The sequence below is a fragment of the Peromyscus californicus genome, unplaced genomic scaffold (assembly GCF_007827085.1).
Source record: "Peromyscus californicus insignis strain IS unplaced genomic scaffold, ASM782708v3 Scaffold_11__1_contigs__length_118956290, whole genome shotgun sequence".
NCBI lineage: Eukaryota > Metazoa > Chordata > Mammalia > Rodentia > Cricetidae > Peromyscus > Peromyscus californicus.
The window spans coordinates 11,761,570-11,777,344 of record NW_026294402.1 but is presented as its reverse complement, the minus strand read 5'-3'; the positions used below and the strand labels follow the sequence as shown (position 1 = coordinate 11,777,344).

At 44.8% G+C, this 15,775-nt stretch overlaps 1 protein-coding gene across 2 annotated transcripts in view; it reads left to right on the top strand.

Annotated features, from left to right (window-relative positions):
- The window catches only part of Deup1 (deuterosome assembly protein 1), a 68,812-nt gene that overhangs the window by 26,360 nt on the left and 26,677 nt on the right, over window positions 1-15,775 (top strand). For both annotated transcript variants that reach the window (XM_052752903.1, XM_052752913.1), the window contains exons 6-9: window positions 1,069-1,182; window positions 2,270-2,512; window positions 9,777-9,922; window positions 13,580-13,685. In XM_052752903.1, coding sequence (XP_052608863.1) covers window positions 1,069-1,182; window positions 2,270-2,512; window positions 9,777-9,922; window positions 13,580-13,685 — 609 coding nt within the window. The remainder of the gene's footprint in view (window positions 1-1,068; window positions 1,183-2,269; window positions 2,513-9,776; window positions 9,923-13,579; window positions 13,686-15,775) is intronic.

Here is a 15,775-nt window from a genome sequence, read left to right as displayed (position 1 = left end):
TGTGCCGGGATTAAAGGTGTGCACCACCGTGCCCAGCCTGACCCCAGTATTTCTTAATCTTATATCACAGGAACACTAATCCAACCCACACTGGCTCCAGAGTCATAACTCAATAGCCTCCCAGAGGCTCAACTTTCAATTTCATTACAGTGAGCATTCGGTTTCAACATATGTAGTTAAAAGAGGCACAAACACTGAGTTCATGGAACTTGATAAATAGGCATCTTTTTAAAGAATTATGTTTAATTATGGGGGTATATACCTGTGAATGCTGATGCCTGCTGAGGCCAGAGGTGGCAAATCCCCTGCAGCTGCGGAGTCCTCTGCAGAGCAGTACAGGCCTTTGATCACTGAGCATCTCTCCAGCTCCTAGACCCGCCTCTTAAGTAATGAAAGAAAATGTCCATTGACAAAGTGTAGGGAATGAAAAAAAGAGGAGCATCCGAGGAGTGGATGGGAGGTGCCAGCTGTTGCCAAAGGCTGTCCGACTCCCCTTGTTAGCACTCGCCCTTTGACATATGAGAGATCAGTGCTTTCAGTATGTTTCTGGTTTCTATGTATGTTAAAAATTGTATAATTTCCTCAAAAAAATAGAATACACAGGTTAAGCACACCTCTTCTGAAAACTTAAAATCCCCAAATGCTCCAGAATCTCAGGCTTTTTGAGCACTGACACAATGCCACAAATCATATGGGTGGCCACAGCAGGGCTATATTAAACACAGCACACAATGTCCCCTTTTGGCAGAGTACACACAGGGTGTGTGGAACACATGAGTGTGTGTTTAGACTTAGATGGCGTCAGCAAGGCATCTCAGTATGACTATGTAAATAATCCAAAATCTGAAATGCAGCTCCCCGGTCCAAGTGGTTCAGATGCAGAACACAGAGTCGTAGTAATCAATCAATGTGTAATTCCATCTTTTTCCTGTTTGCTTTCCTAATAGGTAAAGAACAGACCTTTTCTTCTCCCAATGAAGACACACAAAGGGAAGAAGCCCTGTGTATTGTACTTTCAGTGAATAATAATTTTCAATTTGTTTCTCTCCCCCTTCCCTATTCCAAAAGGAGTTTAGAGCAAAGTCAAGGGAATGGGACAAACAAGAGATCCTCTACCAGACCCACCTGGTGTCTTTGGATGCTCAACAAAAATTACTATCTGAAAAATGTAATCAATTTCAGGTAAACTATTATTATTGTCTGAATTGGAAAACATAAGTAGAGGTTAACTACTGCCATCCTTGCATTCAGTATGGCATCTACTTACTCATGGAAATGTGGACTGAGGGACAGCTGCCATCGTGGGTCTGGCCACAGCATGACCACGTACACAGCCCTTTGTCACCGGTATTTTAGCCTCTGTGTCTGAAAGTCTGGTGCTGTTATACCTTTAAACAACATATGCTCTCAGGCAGTTTGGTGAAACCCCAGTAATTCCTGCACTTGGCTGCCAAATGTAGGAAGGGCATGAGTGTGAGGCAAGCCCCCACTGCTTAACAGGACTCTGACTCACTGAAAAAAAAAAAAAAAGGAAAAAGGAAAAAACAAAATAGATGTCCGTATGGTTTGTTTTACGTGTCCGTACCACCTGTGAGGCCGAACATGGCCTCATGCCCTTGTTAGCACCTTTCACTCCCTCCTCTCGACATTACACCCCACGCTTCGGCATTACACCCCACGCTTCGGCATTACACCCCACGCTTCTTCGGCATTACACCCCACACTTCTTCGGCATTACACCCCACACTTCTTTGGCATTACACCCCACACTTCTTCGGCATTACACCCCACACTTCTTTGGCATTACACCCCACGCTTCGGCATTACACCCCACACTTTGTGCATCCTGCCTTGCGTAACTTGCTTTTCCTTTGAGATGTAGAGGTTGCACACATCAGGAATTACTAAAACCAGTTATGTGTTGGCAACTGTTTTTTCCTCAGTCTGTTTCTGGTTTTTATTTCTTTACCCCAGAGACATTTTTCAACTATTATGTGATTGAATTAATATTTTTTCTCTTTTTATAGCTTCTAGATTTTCTTTATTGGTTAATAGGACCTCTCCTCCTCCAGATTCCTTCCGTGCTCCAAAGCAAATACATTTTCTCTTCATATGATTGAAATTAAGATTATAAACAAGCATAGCACTGTACTGTACAAGCCAAATTTAATACTAAAAGATACCTTTACCAATTCTTTTACTTCTTTGCCTGTTTGGAAGCTTAAGTATGATGTTATTCTCCCAATTTACCTGATTATCATACTTTCAGAAACAGGCACAGAATTACCAAACTCAGCTAAACGGTAAGAAGCAATGCCCGGAGGACAGCAGCCCTGAGATCCCTCGCCTGGTGTGTGAATCCGATCCTGGCTGTGAAGCCAGCCAAAGAGATGAGTTCATTATTGAAAAGTTAAAGTCGGCCGTGAGTGAGATAGCCCTGAGCAGGAACAAGTTACAGGATGAGAACCAGAAGCTTCTGCAAGAGCTAAAGATGTACCAAAGGCAATGCCAGGTGAGGTCTGCAGCAGAGGTGGTTCCAGGTGAGGGTCTACAGCAGAGGTGGTTCCAGGTGAGGGTCTGCAGCAGAGGTGGTTCCAGGTGAGGGTCTGCAGCAGAGGTGGTTCCAGGTGAGGGTCTGCAGCAGAGGTGGTTCCGGGTGAGGTCTGCAGCAGAGGTGGTTCCGGGTGAGGGTCTGCAGCAGAGGTGGTTCCGGGTGAGGGTCTGCAGCAGAGGTGATTCCGGGTGAGGGTCTGTGCTTTCGGCTCCATTTCCAGCTGTTGTTGGTGAGCTGCACAGACGCTGGCCTGACAGGGATAGGGACAGTCACAGGACAGCTTTCTGTTGCACTTTCAGCTGAAGTCAGCGCTCCCCTCTGTAATTCTCACCTGAGTAAATTCAGTAATCCTGTGGGTGTGTTAGTGTCCGGAGTCTTGTAGCACAGTGACAGTGTGTATTATTACCAGTGCATCGGGACAGCAGCCTTGGTACCCCAGTGGCTACCCACCACCTTCCCCTCCGGTCTTATTTGCAGGTTTAGACTTTGGCGGGAGGCATGGAGCTTCTTTGATTTATGGCTGGGAGCCCACGTCTGCCCACTCTCCACCATTTTGCAAAGCACTCTAGGTAAACAGTGAAGACTAAAGGTTCCTTTAGGCTCATGGTTACTGCAGGCCTGTGGTGGGGTAGAACATCACGGTAGGAGAGCAGGGTAAACTAAAACCTCATGGCCCACAGCAAAGGGGAAGGGGACAAGCTGGGGTGTCCACGGGCCCCCATCTCCCAAAGGTCCGACCGCCTGGCCCATAGAAACTCTGGAGAGTAGGCCTGTAGCGCACAGGCCTTCGGGGCCATCAGTGTCTGGTCATCACACTTGGTCACGGGGCTCTGCGGAACAGCCCTGTGGAACTGAAGTTCTCAGGACACCATCAGACCGACAGGCTGACAGGTGTGTACCCAGCTTTGTCTTCCTTAAGCCAACTATTTTTCTTTGTAATGTTTGCAGGTACTTTGTATTTAATTAGCAGGGAGGTTTGGTAACAGCACCCTTCAAAACCAGCTCCTGCTGTCCCACACTCATTTCTTACCTGTGTGACTTCAGACACTTGAGACATCCTTACCGGCCTTTCTCTGCCTCTGGTCCTCCTTTCCCACCTCCAGATGTTGTTTCTACCATTTTCTTCCTTCGGTCCACCCATCCCTGAGCTCCTCTCATCTGTGCCATCCTAAGGCTCACTGCCTGGGCAGACCCCTGTTCTCTGAGAGAGTCTGCCCCGTAGTTTCTGCCCTTCACCTCTCAGGATCATTTCCTAGTCCTGGGCCAGCCCCCTCCTTCCCCACCCTGCAGTGTGACCTGCAGGACTGTCCTGAAACCTCTGCATCAACATCTGCTCTCCCCCATGTCCTTTTCCCCTGTGTTTGCGGGGGTGGGGGGTGGGGGGGGACTGACCACAAGGCTCCCACATGCTCTCCTCTAGTGGTATTTCTAAGAGATCCACATCTCCCCCATCTTGAACTCCAACTTTGTCTGGAGAAAGACATTATTCTAACATAAACTTTGAGTACAGATGTAAACAGACAAACCAAATTGAACTGAAAATACTGGACCCTGAAGAAGTCAGGCATCCTTCAGACATAGGGGACAGGTGTGATGGTATCTGCCCTGGTTCCGCCATAGTCTAAGATTAATCCTCCTCCTGGGAGTTTGCCAGGATCTCCTGGTATTGAGCTTGTTAGTACCCACCTGCCCGAGAGCTATTTGCACAGCTCCTGGTCCAGCAGGAGTCTCTCCCCTGGGGTGGGACACTGGCCCTACCTTCTGTTTAAAGACAACGTGAGCATTCATTTCATGGTTGTCTTCTCAGGTGGGGCCTGAGCCAGGATCAGACTCCAGGAATAAGCAGATTATTTTTCTAGGTCCTCCCAAAATATTCTGCCCTGGGCCTCAGTTCACACTGCATGGACTGAAGACCTTTGTGTTTTGTCTCTTCTTGGGGTCTTTTTGCCTCTGGTCCCTGCAAGTTTGTTCCACGCAGTGTCTACTGAGTAGGTGGGGACAGATGTGAGGATCCACAGAGCTTTGCTAGCCAGACTGTCTGGCTGAAGAGTGAGCTCCTGGTTCAGCAAAAGACCGTGTCTCCCTTTCGCAATAAAATAAAACAAGGTGCAGAGCAATAGGAGATAGCCAGGGTCCCCCTCTGTCCTCCTCACACACACACACACACACACACACACACACACACACACACACACACACCACACACGAGCACACACACACATACACACAAATTACATGTATTAAAAAGAAAAGCTAATGATTGTGGAACATGTTCAAGAGGAAAAATATCTACTGTCCTTAAAAAAAATTATTTTTGAAAACTGAAAAGTAACTTGACTCAGAGTTTCACAATTTCTCTTTGGAAAAAGCACCAAGACCCCAGCTTTTTCTTTTTTTTTTTCTTTCTCCTCCACCCTGTATTTCATTTCCAGGTGTCACTTATGGCCTGTTCTTGTGCCTTCTGGTAAATGCTGAGAATCCATTGATTAAGCTTGTCAGCTAATTTGAAGGTTTAAAACCGTTGCTCCTCTCAGAGTTAGACAAGTTCCTCATGAAACAGATGGGCCTTAGGTTTGTTCTACAAAATCTGCATTGTATCACATAAGGATAAGTAGAGGTAAATAATACTGCAACCATAATATGCATTTGCAAAAAAAAAAAAAAAAAAGTGTCCTCTCTCTCAGTCACCTGACAGTGCTCCAACATCTCGGGCGTAAATGTAAAAAGACAGGAATTCCTGTCTAAATCGCTGTCATTTAACATGCGGCGGCACCTTCTGACAGCGGCTGTGTCTGCGTCTTCTCGAGACATCATCTGTCTCTCCACAACCTTGAAATGTGTCAGCACACATAGCCCACGGCTCATGTTTATTTACTACCCTACACACCCCTCATGTTTTTAAATGTGCAGCATTCTCCACTAGAGATTAATGACAAAAATAAGTGGTTTTGCGTCTTTCAAACATCTATGCTGGGAAAGTTAACTTCTCATGTGCTTGCTAATACAGCGCTAAAAACTAGAGCAACACCGTCCGAGAAAAGTTTGCCCCAACCACAGATCTAATTTAAATTCTGGAGTGTTTGTTATTGGTTTTTGTTTCGTTTCATTGGTTTTTTGTTGTTGTTTGTTTGTTTGTTTGTTTTTTTGAGACAGGGTCTCATGTAGCCCAAGCTGCCCTCAAATTCCCTATATAGCCTAAAGTGACCTTGAACTTTTCATCCTCTACTTCCTGAACTGGGAGTTTGGGTATCACATTCATGTAAAAACATGAAGTTTTTACAGCACTAAGGACAGCACCCAGGCCTTCATGCACACTAGATAAAGCACTGTACCAACTGAGCTCCATCCTCAACCATGGTTTAAAATCTTCTTGTAGCCACATTAAAGAACTACAGAGAAATGGGTAAATTTACTGTAAGTAGTATGTTTATTCAAACCAATATATGTGTATATCAAAACATTGTCACTTAAAATGTAATCAAAATGTAAAACTGATTAATGAGATATCTTACAGTTTTCCTACTAAGTCATTAAAACTCTGTGTATATGTTAAACCTACAACATACCTACATTTCACTCCTAAATGCCTGATCTATGTTTAGGTTTCATAAAAGATCAACACTAAAGGGAGCCTGCAGTGCTTACACTGTTCCAGACACGCTTGAAAAGTCCCCAAAATGAATCATTTCCCAGATGGTTGACACATTGACAAATAATTGATCTGACTTTGATGCAAAATTGTACCAGTTTCAAAACTACGTTCTAGTTTAAAAATCCATTAATTCTCATGTCAACTTGGGCTTATTGAATCCAAAGCAAGAAAATGATTCTAGAGTTATCAATATCAACAAATCCTTCCAATTGTTCTTATACTTTTGCAGCCAATTTACATTACTCTGTCAACTACAATCTATTTTGCCTATTTATCTGTCAAATCATTATCTCTAACTTGTACAATGTACATCTTAATTTACATTCTCACACCTGTGGATCATTACAGTGTGTTTCTCCTGGATACTCATCACCACAGAGAATTTTTTCTAGAAACGGAACAGACCACTCCCATCACCCTGACACCACAGGTCACCAGCCTGGAGTTGAGGCTTCCCCTCTTCTCTCCCCCAAGAAAGACACAGCCACTGTCTGTCTGGCTTTCATGTTCCACGGTGGAAATCCCACCAAGCGAGAGCCCAGCATGTCCCTTCTTCACCTGCATAACGTAACAGGTGGCTTTCGCATTAAGGTAAATCGCTTTTCTACTGTCTAATTAATTGTTTCACATCTCTTTAGTTTTTGAAATTTTAACTCTACCTGAGAAAATCCCCACTCTTCAAAACAGAGAATAGCTAAACTAATCTCATAAGACATAATTTTGAATCTGTTTTTAAACTTATTTCTGAGTCACCTGGAATGTGTGTGGCCAAGTATAGTAATCAGTCTTCCCAAACCCAGGCCCTTGGGAAACACATGGAATGAAAGGTTTTCTTTAAGAAAACTTCCTGAGGACTCCCATCATTAAAGTGGAATCATTGCTCATGACTGACACAAAGTAGAGCTAGCCCCCAATGTGTGCCAAATGATGAACAGAAACAGAATGTGGTATATCCATGTAACAGGCTATAATTCAGCCATAAACAGGAACAGATGTAGTTCGGCATGGATGAACCTTGGAAACTTGCCGAGGGAAAGAAACCAGCTTCAGGAGCCACTTCCTGTGTGGTACCCTTTGATTCCTAGAGCGCTGCCACACTGCTGCAGGAGATCATCCAACAGGCCATGGCCTGAAATGGTACCCAGCACTGAAGTGGCCAACATGCTTGTCTGTAACCCCCACTCCTGACGCCTCCTCCCTTCCACCAACAGACAGCCAGGCTCTGAAGCTCCTCGTATCCAAATGCAGAAACTTACCTCCAGCCCATCCGTCCTTCCTTCCTGCTGCTGGAGGAGACTGGTCTCACAGAAACTTACCTCCAGCCCATCCGTCCTTCCTTCCTGCTGCTGGAGGAGACTGGTCTCACAGAAACTTACCTCCAGCCCATCCGTCCTTCCTTCCTGCTGCTGGAGGAGACTGGTCTCACAGAAACTTACCTCCAGCCCATCCATCCTTCCTTCCTGCTGCTGGAGGAGACTGGTCTCGCTGCAGGTTCTCTGTCCTGGCTTTGCTTCTCCCAACCACCTTCTGAGGAGCCTCGCCCACTGCTCTTGCCCTTTCTCTCCTGTCCAGATCCTCTGCTTCACTCCAGCTGTTGAGGTCTCTTGTAGACGCACAGGGTCACTGGTATTCCTAGATCCTTCAGCATAGCTTGACTGCCATGGGGCAGGAGAGGAGAGGCTCATAGCCCATTGTGTTGCTAGCTTTGTGGGGAAAGCTGACTGATGGCTTTGGTCATGAGATTATCTGTCATTTGCTTACTGTTTTATTAATCAAAAGTACCAGCATTGATTAGAGTTCACCCTCATACTTTATTCAAACTTCTCTGCTTCAGGTTCACACACAGTGGGACCACATAGGTGTGGTTTGGTCGTATGTTCTTTGTCTTTATCCAGGATGGCGAACTAGCATCTGTGCCCCAGAGCATCTACTAGGAGCTCAGTTAGGATCTGTCCATTGAGTGAAAGGAATTCTGTAAGAAAGAGGGAGCAAAAGAGGGAACATGCTTTACTTAAAATTGAGTACATTGACTTAGAGGTGTTAATTTTTAATTTTTAATTTGTTTGATGGTTTCATCCATGTATATGGTGGATTTGGGTCATTTTCACCCATCATCATCCTCTCTCAGTCCCCTCCTCCCCCACCGTATCCCTCTTTCTTCCTAACAAGCCCTCTTTCTACTTTCATGTGTGTGAGAGAGTGTTTGAGTGTGTGTGTGTGTGTGTGTGTGTGTGTGACTCTGTGTGTGTATGAGTGTTGTGTGATATGTGAGTGTGTGTGTTGTGACTGTGAGTGTTGTGAGACTGAGTGTATGTGAGCTTGTGTGTAAGGTGTGTGTGTGAGTGACTATGTGAGTGTGTGTGCACAAGAGAGTGAGAGTGTGTATATGGGATAGTGTGTATGTATGTATGTGAGTGTGCATGCATGAGAGAGTATGTGAGTGTGTATGAGTGTGTGTATATGAGTGTGTGAGTGTGATAGTGTGTGGGTATGAGTGTAAGTGTGTGTGTGTGTGTGTGTGAGAGAGAGAGAGGGAGGGAGGGAGGGAGGGAGGGAGAGAGAGGGAGGGAGGGAGGGAGGGAGGGAGAGAGAGGGAGAGAGAGAGACCTTGTGGGTTTCATTAGAATTGCTTCCATGGGTGTGGACTTATTTATTGGAGCATGGGCAACTTGCCTGTGACTACATCATGGAAGAAAACAATTTCCCTCTTCCAAGTTCCATGAACTACCAGTAGCTTCTCAAGGAGGAGTGGGTCCTCAAGAGCCCTCTCTCATCCGTGATGGGATGTTGACAGGCTCTATCTTGCACAGGTAACCACAGCTGCTGTGAGTTCGAGTACAACAGCCAGGCTATGTCCACTAGACATCATGCCAGAGAACTCCTCATCCTCTGGCTCTTGCATTCTTCCCTTGCACAGTATTTCCAGAGCCTCGAGGGGTTGGGTGATATAATGTCCCATTTAGGGCTGAGCACCCACAGGGACTTATTCTCAGTGTTTTGACCAGTGATGAGTCTCTGAGGTAACCACTGCCTGTGGCAAGAAGAAGCTTCTCTGACCAAGGTTGAGAACAGCACTAACTTATGGATTCAAACAAATATTTAGAAGGTACTTTAACATGTTTGTTTAGCAAAGCAACAGTAGCAGCTTCTTCCTGGGACTTAGGATCTCCCCGTCATCCAGTCCCAGGTATGGGCTCCTTCCTGTGGAGCAGTCAAATCCAGTCGGCATGTGACTGGTTATCTCCATGACATTGGTTTCACTGCTGCACCGCCAGGCACGTGTTGCTTGGCATGTTGGTGGCATGCAGGGTCTTCCACTGGGTAATGCCACTGATGAATTTTCTCCCACATCAACCTGGCTAGCACATTCTGGCACTGTCAGTGCTGTCCTTCAGGGAGGAAGCCACCAGCTTGATTTCCCCATGTCTTGCAATCAATATTTCAGCAGTAGGGTCTGGTGGGCAACTGAGAGCAATGGCAATATCCTGTACTGTTTTGAGGGCTAGATGGCTTTTTAATCTACTGTGCACAATAATTCTAAAGTGAACGTCAAAAAAAATTTTACTGCAGGCCATGGAAGCAGGACTGTCAGAGGTAAAGAATGAGTTACAGTCACGTGATGACCTCCTGAGGATCATAGAAATGGAAAGATTGCACTTGCATAGGGAACTGTTGAAAATGGGAGAATGCCAGACTGCTCAAGACAACAGGAGAAGGTACAGTTCTCACCCTGGAGAGAAACTTCTCAAAGCAGGATTTATATACGTATTCAGGGGCTTCACATTTGAACTAGATTAATGTTTATTTGAATTACCATATTCTTTAGGATATCAATATAAACAACAGTGTGGAGCTGGTGTTTAATTATAGATTTGCAGAGAAATGAGATTTATTCTTTATTATAATTGTTTCTGCTTTGGTTGAGGGTGGTGTAGTAACTTTGCCTCTGCATTCACGACCTGCAGCTCCATATTCGGAGTTATTACTTGTTCTGGAGGGATGGCTCAGTGGTTGAGAGAGCTTGCTACTCTTCCAGAGGACCCTAACTCAGTTCCCAGCATCCATGTCAAGTGGCTCACAAACACATAACTGCAGTTCCAGGAGACCTGATGCCTCTGTCCTCTGAGGGCACCTGCACTCATGTGCACAGACACACATACATATACATAATTTAAAATAAGATAAATCTCTTTTTAAGAAGTTGTTACTAACACAGATTCCCCCCCACCCTTAAGAGCAGACATATATTAAGTTTTTCATAACCACTAGCAAGTAGGTCTTCTGAGAATTCTTGGTGTTTGAAGTTCTGAAGAGATGGTCTGATTTCTTCAACAATTCACTGGTGTGGAACTTTCTTCTCAGAATCAGCAAGCTAATGAAACAAATGATAGGATTTTTAAAAATTGGAATAGCTAAATGATCAAGGGTATTTTACTGAAAGATAATTGCTTTTCAGACAGTAATAATTTCTTCAAAGTTGTAGGACATGATAACATGGAAAGATGGCTCAGTGGTTAGGAGCAATGGTTGCTCTTCCAGAAATCCTGGGTTCAACTTTCTAAACTCATCCCCATACATAGCAGCTCATAACCATCTGTGGCTCTAGTTCCAGAGGATCCAAAATAATCATCAGGCTCTGCTGTCACTACACACACAAACATGGTACACAGACATGCATGCAGGCAGAGTGCCCGTACACATAAAATAAATCCTAAAAAAAAAAAAAAAAAAAAAAAAAAAAAGGCAGGCTAGTCATGATGGCACAGGCCTTCACTCTCAATACTAGGGAGAGGCAGGCAGCTCTCTGTGAGTTCTAGCCCAGCCTGGTCTACATAGTGAGTTTCAGTCTACTAGTGCTACCAAAGAACAAAACTAGTAATGTTCAGTCCAAACACAGCCAGCTTTCTTTCAATACACAGTTCCTACATATTTGTTCACTACAAACTCTTCTCTAGTCTCTGTCAAGCTGTATGATCATTTTGGTCTCCAAACTATGTCTTTCTCCCTTGAAGGGACCTCTCGGACGTCTCATTCTGAGATGTCATGAGATGCCATGCATTGAGCACGGCAGCTTCCCGCCATGGTAGAGTCTTCAGCCCTCATCTTTCCCGCTTGCAGTTTTTAAATCCTTCCGGTCTGGTTTCCATGGCTGCTGCCTGTCTGCTCTGTGGTCTGGGTTTCTTGAACTTGGGCCCTGCCTCCTCTTTGTGCTTTATTAAAATGAAGCAGCCCAGAGCATTGGCACAGTGGTTAGTGATGTCTCCATTCATTCCCAGAACCTTTCTTGATGATATTAAATTTTGTTAGCTTTTCCATTTCCTTCTTCAGGGCACAAGCACCATGAGCTGACATGTTTTGCATTATTAAAAAATAATTCCACAATCCTTTTCCTAAGTGAAAAACCATACCTCCTTTATCTGTTTGCATTAGCATGGTCATGTTTCCCAAACACATATCCATATCAGAATTGCATGTTTTTCCATTCACTCACTGAACCTGGCAAGCTCACCACAAAGGCTTAGTGGTCATTCAGCATTGCACCCTTGAGAGTGCTTGGGAAGAATCTAGAAATGAGAACATTCTTTTTTCCTTTCCAAATCATAGCAAGTGAGAAACTTGAAGACTACATTTGAAATAGGATGTTAAATAAAATGGAAGTACTCACAACACATTAGTTGGTGAGAAACACAAGGACACTAGATAATAACATGTAGTGTGTACTCTAGGCTTATGAGAAACATGTTCACTTGTATATATGGAGGAGAGGACATCATTCACAGAAAGGCTGACAGCGGTCCTTCCAGGGTCATTACACAACAGTGGTAGTTACACTCACACACTCTGTTGGCCTACAAAAACTCGGACGTGGGGAATATGGGGTGTGTGTGTGATAACTGTGGTGGGGGAGGGGTGTGTGATAACTGTGGTGGGGGAGGGGTGTATGATAACTGTGCTGTGGGGAGGGGTGTATGATAACTGTGGTGGGGGAGGGGTGTATGATAACTGTGGGGGGGAGGGGTGTATGATAACTGGTGGGGGAGGGGTGTATGATAACTGTGGGGGGGAGGGGTGTATGATAACTGGTGGGGGAGGGGTGTATGATAACTGTGGGGGGGAGGGGTGTATGATAACTGTGGGGGGAGGGGTGTATGGTAACTGTGGTGGGGGAGAGGTGTATTATAACTGTGGGGGGGAGGGGTGTATGATAACTGGTGGGGGAGGGGTGTATGATAACTGGTGGGGGAGTGGTGTATGATAACTGTGGTGGTCAGAAAGATCGACCCAGCTTAGACACGTGTACCTTAGGGAGACCGCTTGAATTTGTACCTTTTGAGAGATCCTTTATTTCTAATCTTTAAAGTAATTATCTCTCCACCATTGCTCAGATTTGGAGTTGTGGTTTTACTTTGTGTGCTTTGTGTTTCTGATATTTGGAACACCCTCGGGATGTCTCTGGAAAGCCAGTTAGTTATCCTCACAGGTGACTCCTACTGAGTCACAGCTGATTCTAGAGTGGTGAGCTCACCCATCATCCTGGAGCTGCTGCCCACCCCTTTATACTTTAATGACTGGTTCCAGTTTACCACACAGGGAAGTGGCCCTCACTAGCTGTGCTTCTCTGAGCATCAAGTGGGGTTGTCCTCCCTCACTCCTCCCCCTCCCCATATTGAGAAGTGGCTTCTGTTCCATTTTATATGCAAATAGCAAAAACCAGGCCCCTTTGAGTTCCCTCCCTGGCCACAGTGTCAGGTGTCACTTTCAGTGTCCTTCAGACTGTGTGCTCGCTCCCTGGACTTCTAACATCAGCACTTGACACCCCAGCAGCTGGGTATAGTTCCAGTTAGGTTCCCAAGCTATGCTATTATAAGAAGAAGTCTTTTCCTCTTATTAAAAAATCTTACTTACAAGGAATGGAGAGCTAGCTCAGTGGTTAAGAGCACTGACTGCTTTTCCAGAGGTCCTGAGTTCAATTCCCAGCAACTACATGGTAGCTTACAGCCATCTGTAATGATGTCTGGTGCCCTCTTCTGGTGTGCAGGTGTACATGCAAACAAAGCACTTGTGTGCATAAAATATATAAATAAATATGCTTAAAAAATCTTATCTACATATGTAACCCCAGTGTCCTGCCTATTTTAATGCATAATTGAGTTGGCTATTAACGGCTTCCTTTTCTCCCATTAAAACCACTCTCACTCAAAAACAGAAATATTCTCAGGACTTAGAATTATTAGAATTTGTGATTTTTGTAGCCACTAGTGTTAACAATACAATGATCTATTTTCTACAGCTTCCAATGACTAGACTAACAATCTAATTAAGAATTCACCAAGTTAGGCTTAAGTGTTGCCTGCTTTCTTCTTAATTTGTAGACTTGAATCGTCATGTTCCCCCTCTACTAAAGAACCAGAAAGGAAAAGAAAAGAGTTGTTTTCAATGGTCTCAGATCAACCAAATCATGAAAAAGAATTAAACAAGGTATGGAATATGATGAGATCCATTCTTTCAGCTCTAAAGTCTCGGCATAAAATTGGCTTTAAAAATCTTCCTTCACGCTCCCTTCTTTTTCCTGCTGTACTATCTCCAAAAGAAATAATCCACCAAGCGGATAATTCCGATATTCTGTGTGAACACAGATCTTGGGTTATTCTTGCTAGCGGGAGACTGCAGATGAAATGTGGAGGTGTGCCTTTGTGAGCGATTGCGGCAGGTGCTCAGCATGTGGGGGACCTTGGGGGACCTGCCAGCACACCTCATCTAGGACGGGGCGGTTAGAACTGTAGACAGAGTGAACAAACGTCTGTCACCCCAGAGAGGGCACTGACTATAGATGGGGGAAGGATTCCACTCAAGGCTCACTTGGCAAACCAATGAGTTTATCGATTACCCTCAGAAGGGGGCATAGTTACAGGACCACGTGTGATGCAGAGGCAGCTCCATCACTGTGGAGACCTGCAGGAGGAGGATGCATCACAGACGCTGCATCCCTGGAGCTCTTGGCTGGCAGCTCTGCTGCAGTCTCCTCGTCCTATCAACTGTTAACTGCTGAGAACGGTGGCTGAACTTGGGGTACCTTACAACTTTCTGGGCCCCTGGGCTTACCTTGCAGGAGGTTATTAGTTTCCTGAGTCTTATACGCTCTGTTTTCAGTGCCAGAGGGATTGTCTCAACTCAGAGGAACTAGAAACACACCTTCCAACACCCTGAGGTTATGATGGGGGTGAAATGAACCGGTATCTGTCGATACTCCTGTGGCTCTTAGCGTGTGCCAGGAACAAACTGTCCCAAGGATTTAACAGCCTAACGTCACTCAGTCCTCACAACCATCTTTAAAAATGGGATCTATGTCATCCTCTTTTTGCTTTAGAGGAAACTAAGACACAAAGAAGTTGAACAGATTCTCCCACATTACACAGTAAGTGGTAGACACAAGTTTTGAATGTAGGCTATCTTACCCCAGAGACTACATACCTACCTCTGTTAAAATCCAGGAGCTAATGCAAGTCACGTGCTTAGAACAGGGCCTGGCTCAGAGGAACACAGGACAGATGTGGCCTACGGTGGTTTGGGCCACACCCACATTTCTGAGGGCCCAGCATAGACCTGCCAAGAGCTAAACACCTTAGATGAGGAGGGTGTGGGCATGGTTCCTATGGAGCCTACGGTTCTTCATTCTCCTACAACCAATACATCCTCCTTGTAATTATTCCCCAGTTGTAATAGGAAATACATTGGAATGATAGATCCTGACTGGGTGTGGCAATTCATACCAATAATCCTAACACTTGTGGATTGCTGAGGCAGGAGGATTGCAAGAAGTCTGAGGCCAACCTAGGCTATATATCAAGACTCTGTCTCTACCCTTCAGCCCCTTAAAAGACAGATCCGGCAGAGCTGGCTGAGAACTAATGCAGGTCCAGCACAGAAAATGCGTGATAGCGCAATTGTTGTTGCTCTCCTGTTTTGAACACTGATCCCACATAATCCCATAAAACTGATTTTACTGATTTTAAAAATACAACTTTCAAAAACTGCTCTTTATTGGTATTTCCAGAGATTGTGCCATGGTAAAAGGAGTGACTAACACTGTGTGGAGTTGGACTCTCCTGGAGCTCAGAGGCTTCCAACAGAGTCAGAAATACAGAGTAAAGAATCCTCTGAGTCGGCCTCTGAGGTGGAGGGAGAGATCAAGGCACAGATCTCCCAGGCCCCTAGAGGCCAGGCAGCAGTGCTGTGCAGGGTGATAGTGGATAGCCAGGGTAACTAGCTGCAGCTTCCAGAAGTATCAGCAAAGAGCATTTCCATTCCATTGTAAAGACACCAACAAGTGCCATGCACTATGAATCTTGTGAGTGGTTTTTCTTTTGTGGGTACAGAGCTGTTTTTAGTCCCTTATTTTTTTGATAAAATTCACATTTAAAAAAAAGCCATGTCATTGGAAGCAACGATAAATTCATCTCATTTAGAAACACGCTCTGTGGAAGAGTGTGTTGTTTTACTATCTAAACTAATAAAAAAATCTTAATCCTCTTTCAGAATAGCATATTCATTTTCTTAATTTTCTGACT